Source organism: Leucoraja erinacea, chromosome 1 (assembly GCF_028641065.1).
Source record: "Leucoraja erinacea ecotype New England chromosome 1, Leri_hhj_1, whole genome shotgun sequence".
In the NCBI taxonomy this organism is placed as follows: domain Eukaryota; kingdom Metazoa; phylum Chordata; class Chondrichthyes; order Rajiformes; family Rajidae; genus Leucoraja; species Leucoraja erinaceus.
This window is the reverse complement of record NC_073377.1, coordinates 27,033,911-27,056,566: the sequence shown is the minus strand read 5'-3', so window position 1 is coordinate 27,056,566 and position 22,656 is coordinate 27,033,911. Positions and strand designations below refer to the sequence as shown.

The following is a 22,656-nucleotide window of genomic DNA, read 5'->3' as shown; positions in this document are numbered from 1 at the left end:
AAGCGAAATATGAGGTGCTGCTCCTTCAATTTATGGTGGGCCTCACTCTGGCCATGGAGGAAGCCCAGGACAGAAAGGTGGGATTCGGAATGGGAGGGGGAGTTGAAGTGCTGGGCCACCGGGAGATCAGGTTAGTTATTGCGAATCGAGCAGAGGTGTTGGGCAAAGTGATCGCCATGCCTACGCTTGGTCTCACCGATGTAGAGCAGCTGACACCTAGAGCAACGGATGCAATAGATGAGGTTGGGGGAGGTGCAGGTGAGCCTCTGCTGCTCCTGGAAAGACTGCTTGGGTCCTTGAATGGAGTCAAGGGGGGAGGTAAAGCGACAAGTGTAGCATCTCCTGCGATTGCAAGGGAAAGTACCAGAAGAGGGGATGGTTTGGGTGGAAAGGGACGAATCGAGCATCTATTATTAAGACAGTTTGAATCTTAATAATACAGTACAGTTAGTCCCTGGTGAGATAGGGGTTTAATCAGATGTGCTGAATTTCCTGCATTCTCCATTAGGTGTCAGGTTTCAGCAACTGCATTGACTATTTGCATGTTTTCACTCTTTGTGACTTCCATCACTAAGCAAATGGCCTTGCAAGGATAGAAATCGTCAGGGCAAATCTGGCCTCATCTATTTTAAGGTATTTTCTCAGTCGTATCCATCCCCCTACTACGTTCTCTGTAACTTGAAACTATGATTTTTTTTACATTTTTCCAATGCTGATGAGATCTTCCTCTTGAAAGATTAATTCACTTCCTAAAGACGCTGCTTGAACTGCTGAGTGTTTCCAACATGTTCTGTTTTAAATATAAAGGTGCAAAGGTCAGTTTATTGTCACATATACCAATTAAGATACAGTGAAACTCGAATTACCATACAGCCATACTAAAAAAGGCAACAAGACACAACTACATAAAAGTTATCATAGCCACCCACCACAGCGGATTCACAACATTCCTCATTGTGATGGAAGGCAATAAAGTCTAAACTTCTTCACTCTTTATTTTTACGCGGTCGGGGCAGTCGAACCATTAGCAGGCAGGGCGGTCAAAACTCCCACAACCGGCGATTGAAGCTCCCGCGTTGGGGCGGTTGAAGGTCCCGCGTCCGGGCGATCAAAGCTCCCTCGTTGGGGCGGTCAAAACTCCTGCAGCTTGGAGCTCCCGTAGTTGGTCTCTGACCAGGGACCCAGAGCTCCATGATGTTAAAGTCCGCAGGCTCCCGCAGTTGGAGCTCTGAGGTCAATCCCCGACAAGGATCACAAGCTCCATGACGGTAAGCCCGCAGGCACCTGCGGTTGGAGCTCCCAAAGGCGATCTCCAGCAAAGGCCACCAGCTCCTTAATGTGTGGACGGACATACGATACGGGAAAAAGATCGCATCTCCGTTGAGGTTTGAGATATTTTTTGGTTTAACGCCATCCCCGCACCCCCACATAAAACAAGCTAAAAGAAGAACGCTAAAACATGCTAAAAAACAAAACAAAAAGGAAATATACTTCAGTCTTTCGCTGCCCTTTACATGCATTAGATGTTTGTAAATTTTAAGGTTGATTTGAAAACTAATATGGAGAGAAGTAAGGAAAGATAAGTTACACTGCAGTAAATTTTCTAAATGTAGATTTCTCTCTTACTGCTCATGGTAATTTTTTGCACTCTGACATATTCCAACATTAATTCTGATGGGATCTTGTCATAATTTAAACATTTAATGAATATGGTTATTCTCTGATGTTTTTCAAAAGGTTTCTATTTTACATATTACCTGTTGCATGGATGATATTTCTGTCTGACTGAACAGTCGGTTCATGCTTTTACTATAACAATGTCCATTAATCTCTTCATTTAATCCTTTCAGATTGTGTATGCTGGTGATCCATATGCTGAACACAACACTACAGCATACATTATCTATGAGCGAGGTGTTGAAGTGGGATGTTGGGGCTTGTGCATTAATGCAATTTTCTCAGCAATATATTCATGTAAGTCTTAGAAGTTGAATGCTTCAATATAAATTTTGCTTGCTAAGTGCCTCTATTTATAATAACGTTAAGAACTTAGAGTCATGGAGTGATACAGTGTGGAAACGGGCCCAACGGCCCAACGTGTCCCTGTAACACTAGTCCCACCTGCCTATGTTTGGTCCATAATCCCTCCAAACTTGTCCTATCCATGTGCCTGTCAGCCTTCTGGCTTCTCCTCTTCCTTTCGTCTTCACGCCACCTCCTCCCCCCCCCCCCTCACCCTGCATCACCCTGCATCAGTCTGAAGAAGGGTTTTCGGCCCGAAAAGTTGTCTATTTCCTTCGCTCCATAGATGCTGCCGCACCCGCTGAGTTTCTCCAGCACTTTTGTCGACCTGCCTGTCTTAAACATTGGGATAGTTTCTTAACCATTGGGATAGTTCCAACCTCAACTACCTTCTCTGGCAGCTTGTTCCATACACGCACCCTGTGTAAAAACGTTACCCCTCAACTCCCTATTAAATATTTTCCCTTCACCTTAAACCTATGTCCTATGGTGCTTGATTCTCCTACTCTGGGCAAGAGATTCTGTGCATCTACCAGATCTATTCGGTTCATGAGTATTTTCTCTCATTTGTAAATATAATTTAATACCAAGGTTAGAAGTTTCAACAGACAATATTATTGTGACTATAAACATTGTCAAATCTGATGAACGTTTGTAACATTGTGATTCCTGCATTCTTCTTTATTATCATTAATTGGGAATTTATATGTTCAGCTGATTAATAATCAGTTAGTCTATTCTATTTTTAATGGAGGCAAATCTACCATTTAAAAAATATATAATTGTGTCATATTAATTAGTTCATCTGATAGAATCTGCATCCTTCATATCTAAACTGCATTGTTTACATCATATTTTCTCTGCTTCCACAATTCTCCCATGAATTCATTTTTTTCCCCTGATTTCTCTGTGACTTTTGATAGACTACGATGATCAGATAAGTGGTTGAAGAGATAATACTACAACATTGCATATTCGTTCAATTTCTGATAACAAATATCTGTAAGCAGGCAATAACTTAGACTTCCCAAGCACCACATACATAAAAAAACTATCTAGGATTGATAGAAAACAGAGATTCGCCATGGGAGAATGAAGTATGTCATCAGCTACAAGTACAGAACAAGACTGGTATTGGATTACACCCCGAGTTGGCACTTCAAAGCATCATTGTCATGAGGAATAAGAGTAGTTTTAGGCCAACTGGCCCATCGTCTACTCCGCCATTCATTCATGTCTGATCTATCTCTTCCTCCTAACCCCTATTGTGTTTCATAATAAAGTCATGTTGAATCTCCCTCAAAACTAATTTTGAAATTGGTATGGGATCTTAAAAGTCCAAGGCATTTAGTCCTTTGACTTCAGAGATAGAGCATGGAAAGCCCTTTGGTCCGCCATGTCCATGCCGACCAGCGACGATCCCGTACACTAACAATATCCTACACACTAGGGCCAAATTATATATTTTTCCGAAGTTAATTAACCTACAAACCTGCAAACCTAAAATTTTAAAACAGCATCAGAATAGCTTGCAGCAGGACTAGAGTGTGGTCAGTACACTTCATAATGGGGCCACACACCATTTACCAGTACGACAGGCACTGTTCAGCATCAGTGACAGAGGAACATCATCTCGAAAGGTTCACTCCCCATGGCAGCCTGACATTAGCAATGGTTGCCGTGGAGGAGAGAGAGGCTGCAGGGAACAGAAAATCTTACTCAATGCCCTTTATCGCCTCTATTTTGGAAAACCAGGGAAGGATGAGGGGAGGCAGCCCACATGTGGACAGGATGCTCATTAATACAGTGTCTCTGACTGACAGAGAATTTCCTGTACAAAGGGGTCACCAAAATCACTTAAAGCTCAGCCCCTATTTTCAATGTTCAGGTATGCTTACTAACAATATTTCATTGTGATTACTGCATTCTCTTTGATTTGACCAACATTAAATACCTTCATTGCTATCTGTGCACAAGCAACGCCATAACGGTGCATCTGCTGCATTTACAACAATCCTCAGATTTGTTTTTGCGGAGTATTGGGATTAGCATAGAGAGGGTAGGCTGGGCAGAGGAGGAGGGGGCAAGGAAGGAGAATGATGATTGTGATGAAGGGCTTGAAGCATATGCAATAGATGACATCTACTATAGATGTCGTGCACTCTTTGTTGCGATCAACAGTTCTGACACACAGAACCTACTGGATCCGTCGACAGCAGGCATGGAGGTATAGATGGAGGCCAGGCAACATAGAGTCATAAAGAGTCATAGAGTGATACAGTGTGGAACCAGGCCCTTTGGCCCAACTCGCCCACACTGGCCAACAATGTCCCAGCTACCCTAGTCCCACTTGCCTGCGCTTGGAACATATCCCTCAAAACCTGTCCGATCCATGTACCTGTCCAACTGTTTCTTAAACGATGGGATAGTCCCAGCCTCAACTACCTCCTCTGGCAGCTTGTTCCATACACCCGAACGTACCCCTCAGATTCCTATTAAATCTTTTCCCCTTCACCTTGAACCTATGTCCACTGGTCCTCGATTCTCCTACTCTGGGTAAAAGACGCTGTACATCTTGTGGCTTCTGGTCTCTGTCACTTGATACTGTAAAGGAACATGGAGTAGCTGGATGTCCTTACTGAGCAACAAAAAGCCGTGTGTAAACACAATGCTGCTCACATCAAACAGCTGTTGGCAATCCTACAGAAGTGAACTGATGCTGTGCCTGAACAGCTTGTTGTTCTGCATAGACAGAGATGTTGTATTGAGGGGATTACATAAGCAGAGAGGTAGCAAATGTGAGCAGAGAGCAGGAGCAATTACACACTCACGCATACAGACACACATACATACACATACACACACACCATGCATTTCTCTTCATCCAAGGTAGAGTCCTGCTCAGATTGCACAGTGAGCTAACGTCAAGGTGAAGTGTGAAGACAACATGGTCCAGACACCTGTCATTTGGGGCCTCTCACCTCTGTTTAAAGGTCAAGACAATGGTAATGAAATCTGGGTTCCAGTGAACAGTCTCACACCATTGTTTACCCTGAACTATTGTCTGGTATGCAGGTGCATGACATTGGAGTCTTCTTTCATTACCAAGTAATCTCTCACCATAGCCTCTTAGACTTCTTAGAAACATAGAAACATAGAAAACAGGTGCAGGAGTAGGACATTCGGCCCTTCAAGCCTGCACCTCCATTCAATATGATCATGGCTGATCATCCAACTCGGTATCCTGTACCTGTCTTCTCTCCATACCCCCTGATTCCTTTAGCCGCAAGGGCCACATCTAATTCCCTCTTAAATATAGCCAATGAACTGGCCTCAACTACCTTCTGTGGCAGAGAATTCCAGAGATTCACCACTCTGTGTGAAAAATGTTTCCCTCATCTCGGTCCTAAAAGATTTCCCCCTTATCCTTAAACTGTGACCCCTTGTTCTGGACTTCCCCAACATCTGGAACAATCTTCCTGCATCTAGCCTGTCCAACCCCTTAAGAATTTTGTACGTTTCTATAAGATCCCCCCTCAATCTGTAGTTCGTGTAGTTTATCTGTTTCCACTTCATTTGCTCGCAAAATAAGGCTTTCAAATCTACGACATCTGTGGTTAACCTTCTCCCTGCAGTTGTGATGGGCCTTCAACCAAATCTACCCCCCCCCCCATTTCACCCCATTAGATCCAACACATAATCCTCTGATATTTCCTCAACCCTTAATGTGATCAAACATGCCACATCTTCCCATTGCCACCTCTTTACGCTTTCTGCATAGATGTCTTTCTCCATGACTTCTCAGTTCCCACATGCTTCCCCTCCCCAGGCAGAGAATTCCAGAGATTCACCACTCTCTGGCAAATGGGAGGAATTACCCAAATACAGGTGTGCCAAGCTTGTAGCGTCATACCCAAGAAGACTTGAGGCTGTAACCGCTGCTGAAGGTGCCTCAACAAAGTACTGAGTAAAGGGTCTGAATACTTATGTAAATGTGATATTTCAATAATTTATTTTTAATTACTTTGCAAATTTTTCTAAACACCTGTTTTCACTTTTTTTATTATGGGGGGGGGGGGGGGTATTGTGTGTAGACTGATGATTTAAAAAAAATGAATTTAATCAATTTTAGAATAAGGCTGTAACATAACAAAAGTGGAAAAAGTGAAGGGGTTTGAATACTTTGTGAATGCACTGTACTTCTTCCGTTCAGAGACCCCATTGGCCTTTCCACTTGAGACAGACAGATTTACTTGCACCACCTCCAACCTTCTCTTTTTCATTTGCTTCTCTCCTCTACATAGGTGAGACTAAGCATAGACTGGGTGACTATTTAGCCAAAAACTTGCCCTCTATCCACCAGGATCTGCTTGGGCTTCCGGTTGCTAATCATTTTTAATTTCCTTTGCAATTCTTATGCCAATCATTCTCTTCTTGGATTCCTCCACTGCCAGTGTGAGGCAACATGAAAACTAGAAGAGTCGCATCTCATTCCGCTTGGATAGCTTACAACCCAACTGCATGAACATTGAATTCTCCAATATCAGGCAACTACGAACCATGCCCCTTCACCCCATCTTACCATCCACTTCCCACACCCTTTTGGGGAAATGCAACCTTGCCAATTGTATTTAAGAATAAGGAGTAAGACATTTAGAACGGAGACGAGGAAACACTTTTTCTCACAGAGAGTAGTGAGTCTGTGGAATTCTCTGCCTCAGAGGGCAGTGGAGGTTGGTTCTCTGGATGTTTTCAAGAGAGAGCTAGATAGGGCTCTTAAAAATAGCGGAGTAAGGGTGCATGGGGAGAAGGCAGGAACGGGGTACTGATTGGGGATGATCAGCCATGATCACATTGAATGGTGGTGCTGGCTCGAAGGGCCAAATGGCCTACTCCTGCACCTATTGTCTATTGTACTATGTGATATTTGATTTGGTTTACTGTAGCTTGGCAGTAATGGAGCTTTGGAAAATGCATCTGTAGTGTAAGAAAGGCCAATTTTCACTTACACTGCCACTTTAAAGTGTTTTCAAATGATGGGCCTTTTTAATGGTTTAATGTATTTAAAGAGTTGATGGATTATTCCCTGCTGCTTCAGTATTTCTGGATAAAGGAACACTGTACACGAAACACACATTCATCAAGCTAAAATAGCCTCTCAAATTAAGTGATACAATTGGTAGAGCTATAAATTACAGAGACATGGACCAATGCCAGGTTACACTTGATATTTATAATAATTGTTGATCAGAGCCCTCAGCACCTCTCCAATGTTTAGAACAGTTTTTTGGAATGGAAACAAGGTTTTTCACTATTGCCACAATGATTAACAGTACGGCTTTTTTAAAGCCCTTGGCAGCAAAATGTTCTCACCCAGGTAGAATATTACATGCAAAATGCATGAGCCAAAGATTCCCAATGTTCTGTTTACAAGCTCATAACATAATTCTAGATGAAGACCTTCATCTCCTTATTATTCTTACACAGAGAGCTATTTAACTTGACTCATTTCTCTATTCAATTGTTTTTTTTTTAAGTAATGTTATTTCTGAATTTAGGTTGAATTGTTGACTATGTATTTAAAGTATATTGATATTACTTCAATACTTAGCTATTCTAATTTAACCTTGTTATCTGGTCTTTTTGAAACAGAATTGTTAATGTTCTGAGAAATCTATTGATGTTACTGTAATAATGCTATAAACCTATTGAGAATCTGTTGAATACGTTTCTATCGAGGTGACATTGAATTAAAGTCTCTCAACATAATTAAGGTGAAATAACTAGAAACATGCTGGAAATACTCACCAGGTCAGGGAGCATTTGTGGAGAGAGATCCATGGCTTTTCATCAAGCTTTCAATGTTGGCTTTCCTTTGAAATATGTTCCACCAATCTGGCCAAGGAGTTCATGGTTCAATTGGCAATGCCAATGACAACACTGCTGATGTTGGGTATGTTCAAAGTTAATCTTTGATCTTTCTTGGTTTCACCCATGGATACTTAAATCACATTTAACACCAACCTCCAGCGAGAGATTGCTCAGACTTGGACTGTTTTCCCTGGAATGCCAGAGGTTGTAGGGAGATCTGATAGAAGCATATAAAATTATGAAAAGCGTAGATAAGGTAGACAGTCAGAACCTTTTCCCCTGCATGGATCAATCAAATAATAGAGGGCATAACTTTAAGATGTGAGGAGCAAAGTTGAAAGGAGATGTGTGTTTTTTAATACACGTGCAAGTTTTTTTATATAGAGGCTGATGAGTGCCTGGAATGCACTGCCATGGTTGGTGGTTGAGTCATTTACAATAGTGGCATTTAAGAGGCCTTTTTGGATAGGTATATGGATATGCAGGGAATGGATGGATATGGATTATGCACAAGTAGATAAGATATGGTCTTGGCATCATACTCGGCACAGACCTCATGGTTGTAAGACCTTGTGCTGTACTGTTTTATGTTCATATTTGTTTCCTTCCCCTATGTGTTACTTTTCATTGAGTTTCTATAATTTTAATAATATTGGCATCATTATATTGGGGTGGCACAGTGGTGTTGCTGGTAGGGCTACTGCGTTATAATTGAATCTGGGCAGAGGTTCAATTCTGTGAGGCTCTACTAGATATGGTCACATGGAGGACATTCAAGCTCCACTCAAACATTGCCAGTTTTCTACCCAGATCTCAAACGCATGCAGTTTGGTAAGTTAATTGGCTGTTGTAACTTGTTCTCAGTCTATAAATGAGTGGTTGAATCTGCTGGTTGGCCATGGCTCAATGCGCCAAAGCGCTTGCTCCACCCTATTGATCCTGAAACTTAAAGGTAAACAAAAGTTTGGAGAAACTCAGCGGGTGAGGCAGCATCTATAGGGGAGCAAAGGAAATAGGCAACGTTTCGGGCCGAAACCCTTCTTCAGACTGATGCAGGGTAGAGGGGGTGGAAAGACGAAAGGAAGAGGAGGAGCCAGAGGGCTGAGGGAGAGCTGAAAAGGGGAGGAGACAGCAAGGGCTACTGGAAATTGGAGAAGTCAATGTTTATGCCGCTGGGGTATAAATTGCCCAAGCGAAATATGAGGTGCTGCTTCTCCAATTTCAGGTGGTGCTCACTTTTGGCCATGGAGGAGGCTCAGGACAGAAAGGTCGGATTCGGAATGGGAGGGGGAGTTGAAGTGCTGAGCCACCGGGAGATCAGCTAGGTTATTGGTGACCGAGCAGAGGTGTTCGGCGAAACGATCGCCAAGCCTACGTTTGGTCTCACCGATGTAGATCAGCTGACATCTAGAGCAGCGGATGCAATAGATGAGGTTGGTGGAGGTGCAGGTGAGCCTCTGTCGCTCCTGGAACAACTGCTTAGACTGCCTAAAACTTAGCCTATTTTCTTCCAATATATCTGTCCGTTTCACCCCCAACTCCTCTGATTTCTTCTACCGAAATATGAGGTGCTGCTTCTCCAATTTCAGGTGGTGCTCACTTTTGGCCATGGAGGAGGCCCAGGACAGAAAGGTCAGATTCGGAATGGGAAGGGAAGTTGAAGTGCTGAGCCACCGGGAGATCTACAATTTATTAATTTTTTTTTTTTAATTATTAGAATTACAGTAAATTACAGTAATACACATCACATATATCTTATTACATTTGTTGTACCACTTCATTTTTCGAAATAGACCCTAGAGAGAAAAGAAAAAAAAGGAGAAACAATCGCTCTATTATAACACAAAACTCCGCAAAAAAGGATATACCAACCGTTTTTTTGGGGGGGTTTTTTGTACAGTTTAAAAGTCAGGTAAGTTACTCTGAGGTCGGCTTTTCATTGGCAAGGAGCCTTTTGCTTTGTTTTCACAGACATGAACATGAACAAAAAAAGGCTCTTGAAGAAACCTGTCCCCCGCTCGACTCCAGCGGAGGAGCGTTCCATCAGTGTGGGGCAGGTGGCGGTAGGACCGCTTACCTGGCGCTTCGTCATCCCCGTCACAGGGCCGAGCCCAGTCTCGCTAGCGCCTGAGCAGCGACCTGGATGCAAAGCCACCAGGAAGACCATCCGGCCGGTGGTGTCCGATTCGTCGGACGGGGACGTCTCACCACATGTTCGGGGCAGAGACAGCCACCTGAGCCGCATGGAGCGGCCCCTGGAGCAGGTGCTCCAGCGAGACTCGCTGCGTGAGGAGCAGTCTCGCAGGGGGAGTTCAGGCACTCCCTCCACAGTGCCTTGTGCACTGGCCATCGCTTCCTCCTCATCCGAGGGCAGCTTTGGCGACCAGGGCTGGGCTGGTCAGGAAGAGGGGATGCTGGCTGAAGAAGTCGGGAGTATGCAAGGGGTGCAGGAACAGGAAGAGCTGCTAGGAGTGGTGGACCACTACGTGGCAGCCCCACGTGCAGGAAGGCCATTAGAGCCTAAACTAGCGGCCAGCATTAACCACCTTTCCAACAGGCCCCTACAGGAGCATGTGGTTAATGAGGTCTTAGAATTATACACAGCTCCTGAAAATTGTGAATGACTCAAAGTGCCGGCTGTCAACAGCCAAATCTGGGGACACATTGGGCCAAATATTCGGAATCAGGAGCTGAAACTGCAGCGGATCCTCAGGCTCCTGACGTCAGCCATCACATAATTTGCTCGTTCTGTGGACAATACAGAAATGACCACAAACCAACAGGACACTCTCGCACTGTGTGCAACACGCAGTTCGAGATAAATAACCTCCGCAAAGAAATTATAAGACCTGCCCTCAATCCAAAATTTGCGGGGTTGTGCAAAACCCCAGCCACTGAGCCAGACACACTGCTCTTTGGCAAAGACCTCACGAAAAAAGTCAAGGATATGGAAGAGGCCTCTAAAACTTTCGGTCTCATGAGGGCAGGCCCCGGGACGAGCAAACTCAAAACAATACCCAAGCGGCAGCACCCCCATCGCGTCCACCAGTCGACGTCTACCCTATGGGACTGGTGAAAGCTCGGGGTCCGCATATTACCACCGGAAGTCTTTTTTAGACCAAGGCCCAGAGCGGACCCCATGGAAAATGCGCCACCCCCAAACATCACCGCCACGTCAGACAACGCGCAAGACTCGTTGGTCTGGGAAGAGACAGAAGAAACACCCATAACTATGGAGGTAGGTGGGTCTGGTTCCTACCAGCATATAGAAAGTAGGGGCGCAATACTAACAGGGGGGAGATTACACCTGTTTAAGGAAGCATGGGAGTCTATCACGAGTGACAAGTATATACTCAATAGCATTAGTGGATACAAAATACAATTTATACTAGAAAAATTGCCACCAGTTCAACATTCACCCCAGAGGGTCTTTTCCCTCTCAGTTAAAGAAAAACGAGAGGGACAAGCTGAACTGGTGAGACTAATCACAAAGGGTATCATTGAAAAAACAAAACATGAACCCTTGGAATTTGTCAAATATATTCACTAAAACTAAAAAAGATGGTGGGTGTCGCATCATCATTGACTTAACTTCACTAAATATGTTTGTTAAGTATGTACATTTCAAAATGGAAACGTTTGTTACTGCCAAACAACTGATTTCCAAAGGATACTTCATGGCAAGCATTGACCTCAAAGATGCTTACTATTCAGTACCCATTCACAAGGATCATCGCAGATACCTGAAATTTACCTGGATGGGGCAGCTATGGCAGTTTAAAGCATTACCCAATGGTTTGACATCAGCCCCAAGATTATTCACCAAGATACTAAAACCAGCCCTGGCAATATTAAGAAGACAAAAACATATTGTCATGTGATATCTTGATGATATCTTAATAGTAGGCAAGACCATGGAATTGGCTATATCAGCTGTGTCAGCTACCAAACAGTTGTTCGAAACCTTGGGATTTGTCTTACATCCAGATAAATCTAAGTTGAAGCCATCCACAACCATGGACTACTTGGGCTTCACAATTAACTCAGTCCACATGTCTGTAACTTTGCCAAAAGACAAAACAATTGAATTGGCACAATCATGCAACAATTTAATGGTCAACGAGCGACCAACTATTCGACAAATAGCAAGAGTAATTGGGGAAAATGGTAGCAGCATTTCCGGCTACACAATTTGGACCTTTGCACTATCAAAACTTACAAAGAGCAAAGGTACAGGCACTAAAACGACATGCAGGTCATTATGATCGTATCATGAAATTACCCACTGAAGCAATATCAGAACTACAGTGGTGGGCAGAAAACATTTGGCATAGTTTCAGCCCTATCATCATCATTAACCCTACTTTAGTTATCCAAACAGATGCCAGTGCTCAAGGCTGGGGAGCAACTAACTCCATATCCAGCACAGGTGGTAGATGGACTAACCCAGTCTTCATTACTACTTACACTGGGCATTAACTATCTAGAGCTGTTGGGTGCATTTTATGGTTTAAAAGCATATGCATCAAATATGCATCATCTGCATCCTGGGGGCATGAACATCGAATTCTCCCAATTTTGTTAGTCCCTGCTGTCTCCTCCCCTTCCTCAGTCCCCCTGCTGTCTCCTCCCATCCCCCAGCCTTCGGGCTCCTCCTCCTTTTTCCTTTCTTGTCTCCGCCCAACCCCGCCCCCGATCAGTCTGAAGAATGGTTTTGGCCCGAAACGTTGCCTATTTCCTTCGCTCAATAGATGCTGCTGCACCCGCTGAGTTTCTCCAGCTTTTTGTGTATGCATCACTTGCATGTTCGGTTACAAATAGACAATACTACGGTGATGACCTACATTAACCATATGGGCGGCATAAAATCGATATCATGCGACAAATTGGTCAACACAATTTGGCAATGGTGTGTCGAAAGACATATTTGGCTATCTGCAACTTACCTGCCAGGTAAGCTAAATACAGTGGCAGGCACCAGGTCACGCAAATTTAATGACAACACCGAATGGATTTTAAACCCCAAAGTGTTTGCAAAAATTATTAAGCAATATGGCATGCTAGATATCGACCTATTTGCATCAAGGCTAAATCACCAGGTAACTATGTATGTCGCTTGGGAACCAGACCCTGAGGCAGCAGTGGTAGATGCGTTTGTGCTGGATTGGGGAAATTTCTTCTTCTATGCATTTTCTCCCTTCTGCCTCATCAGCCGGGTACTCGGCAAAATGCAAATGGACTCTGCTTCAGGTATTTTGATAGTACCCGACTGGTCTACACAGCCTTGGTTCCCATTACTCCACGACATGATTGTTGAAACCCCAATGATATTTCCCAGTAACCCAGAATTATTAACACACCCAGTGTCTGGCATAAGCCACCTGTGCCATGAAAAAATCAAACTCCTGGATTGCCGATTTTGAAAAGACCGTTACTGGGACTGGGATTGTAAGAAAAAACCATCAACACCATGTCAGCATCCCTCCGAACATCCACAAGAAAACAGTACTTGTCCAGCATCAAAAGGTGGGAGAAGTATTGCTTGGATACAGGGACCACCTACTCAACCACTACAGTCACCAACGTACTGGAATTCTTTTCAAACCTTCACCACAATGAAGGACTCAGCTACAGTGCCATCAACACAGCTAGAAGTGCCCTGTCTGTCTATTTAACACAAGCACCAGGACAACAGGCCATGGGGTCCCACCCGCTGGTGGTCAAACTAATGAAGGGTATTTACAACTCTAACCCCCCTAGACCAAGGTACACCCATATATGGGATGTCAGTGTGGTCCTGGCATACCTCAGGGGATGGCCACCAGCCTGGAACAATTTACGCTTAAAACTCTCATGATGATGGCACTTGTATCTGCACAGAGGGTCCAGTCACTACACCTATTGTGACTGGACAACATGATAACAGCTCCAGACCAGGTCTCTTTCGTTATCCAGGGCCTGATCAAACAGAGCAGACCAGGAACACCTAATCCAGTCCTGGAATTCCGGGCTTACCCGCCAGAACCACGGTTATGTGCCATGACCCACCTACTGTCCTACATAGACACAACCAAAAATATTCGAGGGAGTGAAAAAGCCTTATGGGTCATTCATAAAAAACCTTATAGTCGAGTGACGATCCAAACATTTCAAGATGGCTCAAGCAGGTGCTAAAAGCTGCAGGGATAGACACTAACATGTACAAATCTCACTCCACCAGGGCAGCATCCACGTCGACGGCCAAAAGAATGGACGTGCCTATAGACCACATCCTGGCCACAGCAGGATGGTCGGGGAAAAGAACGTTCCGAACTTTTTATAATAAGCCGTTGGCAAAACCTGCTTTATTTGCAGAGAAAATTTTACAGACTGCAAATATTTAATTTAAGCCCAGGGGAGCAATTTAATTTCTCTATTGTTATTGTTAATAAATACCATTGTGTTTTTCTACAAACAGATTAATTGGTTGATTACGATAACACACTTCCTCCCTCAAGGACTTCAACAGTTAGTGAGGTAATAACTGTTACACGGTTTGAAGTCACAGAGCTTTAAAATTTTCACGTAGTCACTCACGTGACTCCGAAGTAAAATAGTAAGATTAAACGAGAACTTACCAGTTTGAAGTTTGATCTGTATTTTATGAGGAGTTACGATGAGGGGTTACGTACCCTCCGCTCCCACCCTCAATAATATGGGTCAAACTGATAACTGATGTCTCCTTTTCTTTACCATGTTTATTTCAATAACTGTGTCTATCTGTGATTGCACACCGCTGCTTTGAAGTATGCTTCACGTAATCCCTCATCGTAACTCCTCATAAAATACAGATCAAACTTTAAACTGGTAAGTTCTCGTTTAATCTTACTATTAAACATCCAACTATGACAAACTAGATTTGAGTTTGATGTTAAACCATTCAAATAATTCCTGACTTTGGAATAAAATAATATATGGTAGTTGGAGTCATATTCTACTATTGCTGAAAGCACATGATGTAATTCCCTTCTGTGATGGAATTCTTGTTTTAACTACAATGTAAGAAATAGTTATGGTGGAGATAGATGTATTTTTTGGAGGATTGGGGAATTAAGGAGTCTTGGGAACTGGCATAAAAGAAGAGTTGTGGCCAGCATGGATTAGTAAGACATTCAACAAGATCCTTCATGGGAGACTTGTTGGAAAGGTTTATGCTAATGGGATGCAATGCAGGATGGCATATTGAATCCACAAATGGCCTGGCAGTAAGAGACAGTGCATGTGACCAATGGTGTTCCACAGAGATTGTTGCTGGTCCTCATTGTTTATAACATAAGTGGTTTATTTGGATATGGATGCAGAAGGCTGGATCATACGTTCATAAGTTATAGGAACAGAATTAGGTCATTCAGCCCATCAAGTCTACGTCATACAATCATGGTTGATCTATCTTTTCCTCTCAACCCCATTCTCCCACTATCGCCCCATAATCATTGACGCCCATACTAATCCAGAATCTGTCAATCACCACCTTAAAAATATCAATTGACATGGCCTCCACAGCTTTGTGTGGCAATGAATTATACAGATTCACCACCCTCTGACTAAATAAATTTCTCCTCATCTCCTTTCTAAAGGTATGTCCTTTTATTCTGAGGCTATGACCTCTGGCCACTCTCCCACTAGTGAAAACATCCTCTCCACTTCCACTCTCTCCAGGCATTTCACTATTCAGTAAGTGCAAGACGTTGTCCAATGATACAAACATTCATGGAGTTGTTGTCTATGTGAAGAATAGTCTCAGGCTACAGGGTGACATTAATGAGTTGATGAAATGTGCTGGGAAATGGCAGATAGAGATTAATCCTAATAAATGTGTGATGCATGTTGGGTGTATTGGTGAGGCTAGGACATTCACAGAGAATAGTAAGGTCCTAGGAACAGTAGAACATGGGCGTGCTGATCAAAGATCCTTGAAGATGGAAATGCAAGTAGTTGACACGGTCAGGGAGACATATGGAATATTGGCCATCATCAGTTGAAGCATTGAATACAAAAGAAAAGTGGGTATACTACAACTTTATAAATCTGGCCAGACTTCTGCTGGTAGTGATCATAAGGTCACCTGTGACAGGAGCAGAATTAAGCCATTCAGCCCATCAAATCTACGCTATTTAATCATGGCTGATCTATCTCTCCCTCCTAACCCCATTGTCTTGCCTTCTTCCCATAACCCCTGACTCACATACTATTCAAGAATCTATCTATTTCTGCCTTAAAAATATCCATTGCCTTGGTCTCCACAGCCTTCTGTGGCAAAGAATTCCACAGATCAGATTCACCAACCTCTGACTAAAGAAATTCTTCCTCATCTCCTTCCTAATGGAAGGTCCTATAATTCTGAGGCTATGACCTCTAGTCGTAGACTCACCCACTGGTGGAAACATCCCCTCCACATCCACTCTATCCAAGCCTTTCACTATTTAGTACATTTCAATGAGGTCCCCCCTCATTCTTCTAAACTCCAGCGAGTACTGGCTCAGTGGCATCAAATGCTCATCATATGTTAACCCCGACTGTGAGCAGTTCTGGTCACCACATTATAGGAAAAATGCGATATTGCTGAGGAGGTTGCAGGGAAAATTCACCAGGATGTTGCCTCTAATGGAGTATTTGAGTAATGGGGAAAGAATGGAAAAGATATAGCTGTTTTCCGACGAGAAGAGGAGATAAAAAGGGGGTTATGATTGAGGTGTATAAAATCTTGAGGTGTACAGAAAGGGTAGACTAAATGAAATTATTCCCCTTATCAGAGGTGAATACAACTGGAGGACGTAAATTTAGGGTAAGGGATAAGAGAATTAGAGGGGACCTAGGGAGGAATTGTTTCACCAAGAGAGTAGTTAGTACCTGGAACCAGAGAGTGTTGGAACCACAGTCACTGCCAGCATTTACGTGTCTGGATGAACATTTAAATTGCTCAAGCACAGAAGGCTAAGGGAAGATGCTATTAATGCTGATTAGGTGCCCACTGCTCAGTATGGACATGGCTGGCCAAATTACTCAATTCCATCAACGACTTTAAGACTCTATGAGCCATAATGATATGAATTGCACTTTTATTTAAAATTCTGCATTTTCTCAGTAGCTCTATCACCATATATTGCCATCTGTTTATTTTCTCCTTTGAAGTACATAATGTACACGGTGATGGTATGATTTACCTGGATAGCACAATTTTTTTTTAATCACTATCTTGGTACTCATGACACTTCCATCACTTTTGCAACTCGTGCTTGGGAGCAAGTCCATTGATAATTTATTTGAAAGAAACCCCGGATATTTTATTGCCAATTGGACTCGGGCTGAGACAGGATGTTTCACAAATATTTCCAAGGTTGACTTAGAAAGATCAATATTTGATGGAGCAAGTATAAATTTTGTATCTGATAGCTGCTGCAGTGAATCTTTGCCTTGCCTAATAGCTACAATGTATCTCAATTGTCAACAGCAGTGGTCGCACAGAGAGTTGTGAGTCTATGGAATTGTCTGCCTCAGTGGGCGGTGGAGGCCAGTTCTCTGGATAGTTTCAAGAGAGAGCTAGATAGAGCTCTTAAAGAGTCAGGGGATATGGAGCGAAGGCAGGAATGGGGTACTGATTGGGAATGATCAGCTATGATCACATTGAATGGCGATGCTGGCTCAAAGGGCCGAATGGCCTACTCCTGCACCTATTGTCTATTGTCAAACCTTGATTTTTTCTTTTAGCAAATTCATAAGAGGTTGGAAGAGTGGTTCCATATGCAGACTTGATTAATTTGGTGTATATTGGCCTAGTGCAGAATTTATTTTCTCTTGTTAGGGTTTTCCCTCTGCAAAATGCAATACTTCTTCAACTGTTTTTATGTGCCTTATCAGTGCCATAGAATTTTCAAGTCAGATTCTACTGGCTAATGAATGAAACTGCCTTCAGCTCTTTAAATGGTTCAGCCCCCGGAATTTATGCAGTTGGGCTTTCTAGTGAAGACGTCCTGGACATAATTACTGATTCATCATTTGGAGACAGCTTTCATATTGTGCTTTCATGTGAGTGTCTAACTGGAACCTTTGATGCCTCAGGCTGGCATAATCAGCCCTCTCCATCTGGGCCAGCCAAGTACAGATGTGGAAAGGCTGCCAGACAGAGGGAAGACAATATATTCTGACCCATAAAGGGCCTGTCCCACTTAGGCCATTTTTCGGCGACAGCCGTCGACAGTCACAATCGTAGTAGGTCAGCAAAAAACTGGCGACTGAAACCCCCCCACGACAATGTCTACGACAACCTACCACCTACTCGATGTCAAGCTGCGGCAAGCTACCGACAACCGGCGACCCATTAGGACGTCCACCTACGACCAATCCTTTGACAAACTATGACCACACAGGCGACAACCAACGACAACCAAAGTCAACCTACGTCCACTCGCGACAAGCTACGACAAACCACGACCCTGTCGGCGACAACTGAAGACAATTCAGTCGCCAGTACCTGTCGCCGGTTGACGTAGATGGTCGCCAATGGAATTCACCGAAGTCATCACCTGACGACAACCTATGTCACCTGGCGACAATCTGCGTCATCCTGGTGACAACCTATGACAGCACCTACGACAGGAGAAGACAAGCTACTTCAAGCCCACAGTCGCCGAAAGGTTTTGAGCATTTCAAAATCCAGCAGCGATAAGAAAAAAGGTACGACTCTTTAAGCGACTTGAGGAGACAACTCACAACCATACAGGCATAAGCCCATGACCATGTAGCAACAGCCTAGTCTCCTGTAGTCGCTGAAAAAATCACCAAAGTGGGAGAGACCCTTAAGATTGTTACGACATAGAGAGAGCCTTGTGGACCATATAATCACGTAGCTCTCAGCAGATCCCTGCTCCTTCATTCCTTCCCCATAGTAATGCAAATTTTCACCTTCAATAATCTAGTCAGTTCCTTTTAAAACCATAATTGAACTTGATTCCATGTAACTTCAATATATTATTCCATAGCACAGGAGTTCAAGAAAGGTTCTGAGCTTTAAAGTTACAATGCCCAGGGGAAGGTGTGTATTTTTAAAATCATCTTTCCTTATCGCTGTTAATTTGTTCTACGTACATTATGGGTTTTAAATGTCAGAAGCACTTAACAATAGGTAAAAATCCTAGGTTTTGTTTTGACTAATGGCAAGGCTTCATCCTGAGCTTCAGTTGAAGTCAGTCAGTGATGTTCCAATGTCAAGGTGTTGCACTTTCCTTTCTTGTATCTGTGACCAAATGGTCATTGAGACATCCTGCCTAATCCAAGGGTATGGAGCGTGATTGAGGTTGGACCTACTGCATCATGACCAGGAGGGGGAAATGTATGGGCCAAGGGTGATAACTCGGGGCAACAGGACAGCTCCAGGTCAATTCAGTCCATTGAAAGGGCAGACTTTTCAATTGGGTGAACATTTTAAATATGACACATAATTGGGACCCCAATTTCTGATGAATTCTGATGGTGGATGATAATAAGATATAAATCATGTTTCTATTCTCTGGTTGATTTGCAGATTAATATTTTCAATGCTCTCTGTAATAATTTCAGATCTCTAGCCTTTGTAGTATTTCATCATGCAGTGTCCATGAAATTGTTAATTGTCATTTTTGTTCTTCCAGATTTACAGAAGATCATTATGCCAGTCATTGGATTGAAAGGATTGTATTTTTTGGGTTATTTTCTGTTTGGCCTTGGAACGGGATTGATTAGCCTCTTTCCCAATGTTCACTCCATCCTGGCCCTTTGTTCAATATTTGGAGCAATGTCAAGTACGCTCTACACCGTTCCCTATAACTTGATTGCTGAGTACCACAGACAAGAAAAGGTAAGAATTGAATGGACCAAAAAAATGTGGACATTTTATTGTCAGAATTGTGTTTCGTCCAAAAAATTAATTTAAATCTACTTAGGTGACTGTTCTCTTGGACACAAATCATAAGAATTTAGAAAATGTCAAGTAATCTCTATCTGTGCAAATGGGTATAAAACAAAGTATATCTTAATTTGTTCAAGAAGGAACTGCAGATGCTGGAAGATCGAAGGTACACAAAATTGTTGGAGAAACTCAGCGGGTGCAGCAGCATCTTTGGAGCGAAGGAAATAGGCGACATTTCAGGCCAAAACCCTTCTTCAGACAGTCTGAAGAAGGGTTTTGGCCTGAAATGTCGCCTATTTCCTTCGCTCCATAGATGCTGCTGCACCCGCTGAGTTTCTCCAGTAATTTTGTGTACCTTATATCTTAATTTGTCCTTGCTGTACCACACCACTTCAACAAAATGGGAGTACACGTTGGTTTTGGGACGTGTTTGTCCGAACCTGAAATAAAGTCAGACCTTTGCTCCTTTATGTACATCCATGTTAATATTATCAATAATGTCTTCAAAGTATTTAATTAACCAGAATTGTTCACCGGGGGAACACTTACGTTCTTCAGAGAGAAAGCAATAAATTATTTATGAAATTTCAGTCTTAAATTTTGTTCCAAAATTAAACCAGTCATGATGGATTTGGTCATCTCTCCAATTGATTGGTTTTGTCAGTTTATACCCAGATTCTATATCCACAAGGTGCCTATAAACCAAAGTAGAATTTGCTGCAATTAAGCTTTATGCTACACTAGACTAAGTGGGACCCATTGGGTCCCATGTTCACACGGGAGGGCTAGTCCCCCAACGCAATATTCCACCTCTCCACCAATTCCAATATTGGTGGCCAGTGGCGGGGGGGGGGGGTTCTGGAGCGCTAGTATGGGTTTTGTGGGCTGAAGGGACTGGTTTCAAGAGGGCTAGTATGGACATTGTAGGCCGAATGGATTCTTGGGCTGGCAGCTGAGTCGCTCCAGCCTCGTGTGCTGGCAGCTCACTCACTCACAGCTGGTGGACTGGCAGTTGACTCACGACTATTCCTTCAAATTCCATTTCAAGCAGGGTGCAAGGCCACCAAATTCAAGAGCAGTTTCCTGCTACTTCAAGCAGGGTTCAACACCAAATTCAAGTGCGGTTTCCTGCCACTTCAGGCAGGGTGCAAGGCACCAAACTCAAGTGCGGTTCCATGCCACTTCAGGCAGGGTACAAGGCCACCAAACCCAAGTGTGGTGTCATGCCACTTCAGGCAGGGTGCAAGGCACCAAACTCAAGTGCGGTTCCCTACCACTACAAGCAGGGTGCAAGGCCACCAAACTCAAGGGCAGTTCCCTACCACTTCAAGCAGGGTGCAAGGCCACCAAAGACAGAGAGTCGTGATCTCTACCTCCCCATCCAGCAGAGAGACTGAGCCACGCCCACACTTCTGGTTTTTCTAGTCCCTGCCCTCTCCCACCGGAAGGGGAGTGGCCTTCATGGTGTGATTGACAGGAGAGAGAATCTCTACATTTTTTAAACATTAATAAATCTTTTATTTTTCATCGATGGGAAAAATCCTCGGCACCTGATGAGCGGAGGGGGACTCTAAGTAAGATGGCCAAAAATCACAGCCCTACGTGGGAGCGTTTTTTCTAAATAAATATACAGCGCAAACAGGAAGTGGTCAAGATTAAACTTTTAATTATAAAAAAGGCACGCCACTTTTCAATAAGGCACATCACTTTTCATAAGGCACACCACTTTTCAATAAGACACGCCACTTTTCAATAAGGCACACCGCTTTTCAGTAAGGCATACCACTTTTCAATAAGGCACACCACTTTTCAATAAGGCACACCAACCGACTTTTGCATTTTCAAATCAACCGTTTTTGCATTTTCAAACCAACCGTTTTTGCATTTTCAAACTACATTTTCACACCACATTAAGGGCACACAGGTCAGTAAAACCACTCAGTTTCATTGACCAACTTTTGCATTTCCAAACCAACCAACTTTCGCATTTTCAAACCAACCAACCTTCGCATATTCAAATCAACCAGGTACCTTTGATCAGCCATGCATGGTTTCGAAACCTACTCCTGCACCTACTTTTGCATTTTCTAAACTTAAGTAAACCTGAATTTTTGCATTTTAAAAATTGAACTACGTAGTGTTTTGAGAAAGATACAAAAACACAAACACACATTAGGGGCACACAGGTCAGAAATAAAACAGAAAAGTTTCGTAGGCCATGCCTTCAAGCCTGCACCTCCATATCCCCTGATCCCCTTTACCTGCCTTCCTCCAATCCCACATCTTTACTCCCTCTCCCTCTTAAATATAGCCAATGAACTGGCCTCAACTACCTTCTGTGGCAGAGAGTTCCAGAGATTTACTACTCTCTGTGTGAATGTTTTCTCATCTCGGACGTAAAAGATTCCCCCTTTACCCTTAAACTGTGACCCCTTGTCCTGGACTTCCCCAACATCTGGAACAATCTTCCTGCATCTAGCCTGTCCAACCCCTTAAGAATTTTGTACGTTTCTATAAGATCCCCCCTCAATCTTCTAAATTCTAGCGAGTACAAGCCGAGTCTATCCAGTCTTTCTTCATATGAAAGTCCTGACATCCCAGGAATCAGTCTGGTGAACCTTCTCTGTACTCGCTCTATGGCAAGAATGTCTTTCCTCAGATTTGGAGACCAAAACTGTACACAATACTCCAGGTGTGGTCTCACCAATACCAATACACCAATTTTATAGGTATAGAGATATGCAGGGCAAGTTTTGTACATAGAGTGTGATTCCATAGAAAGTGTTTCCAGTGGTGTAGATATGATAGTGATATTTAAGAGGGTTTTAGATATGCACATG

The 22,656-nt window shown here is 43.2% G+C and overlaps 1 protein-coding gene across 1 annotated transcript in view; it reads left to right on the top strand.

Annotated features, from left to right (window-relative positions):
* The window catches only part of slc45a2 (solute carrier family 45 member 2), a 51,376-nt gene that overhangs the window by 17,863 nt on the left and 10,857 nt on the right, over nucleotides 1-22,656 (top strand). Inside the window, exons 5-6 of the mRNA XM_055631501.1 lie at nucleotides 1,851-1,974; nucleotides 19,560-19,765. Of these exons, the coding sequence (XP_055487476.1) occupies nucleotides 1,851-1,974; nucleotides 19,560-19,765 (330 nt within the window). The remainder of the gene's footprint in view (nucleotides 1-1,850; nucleotides 1,975-19,559; nucleotides 19,766-22,656) is intronic.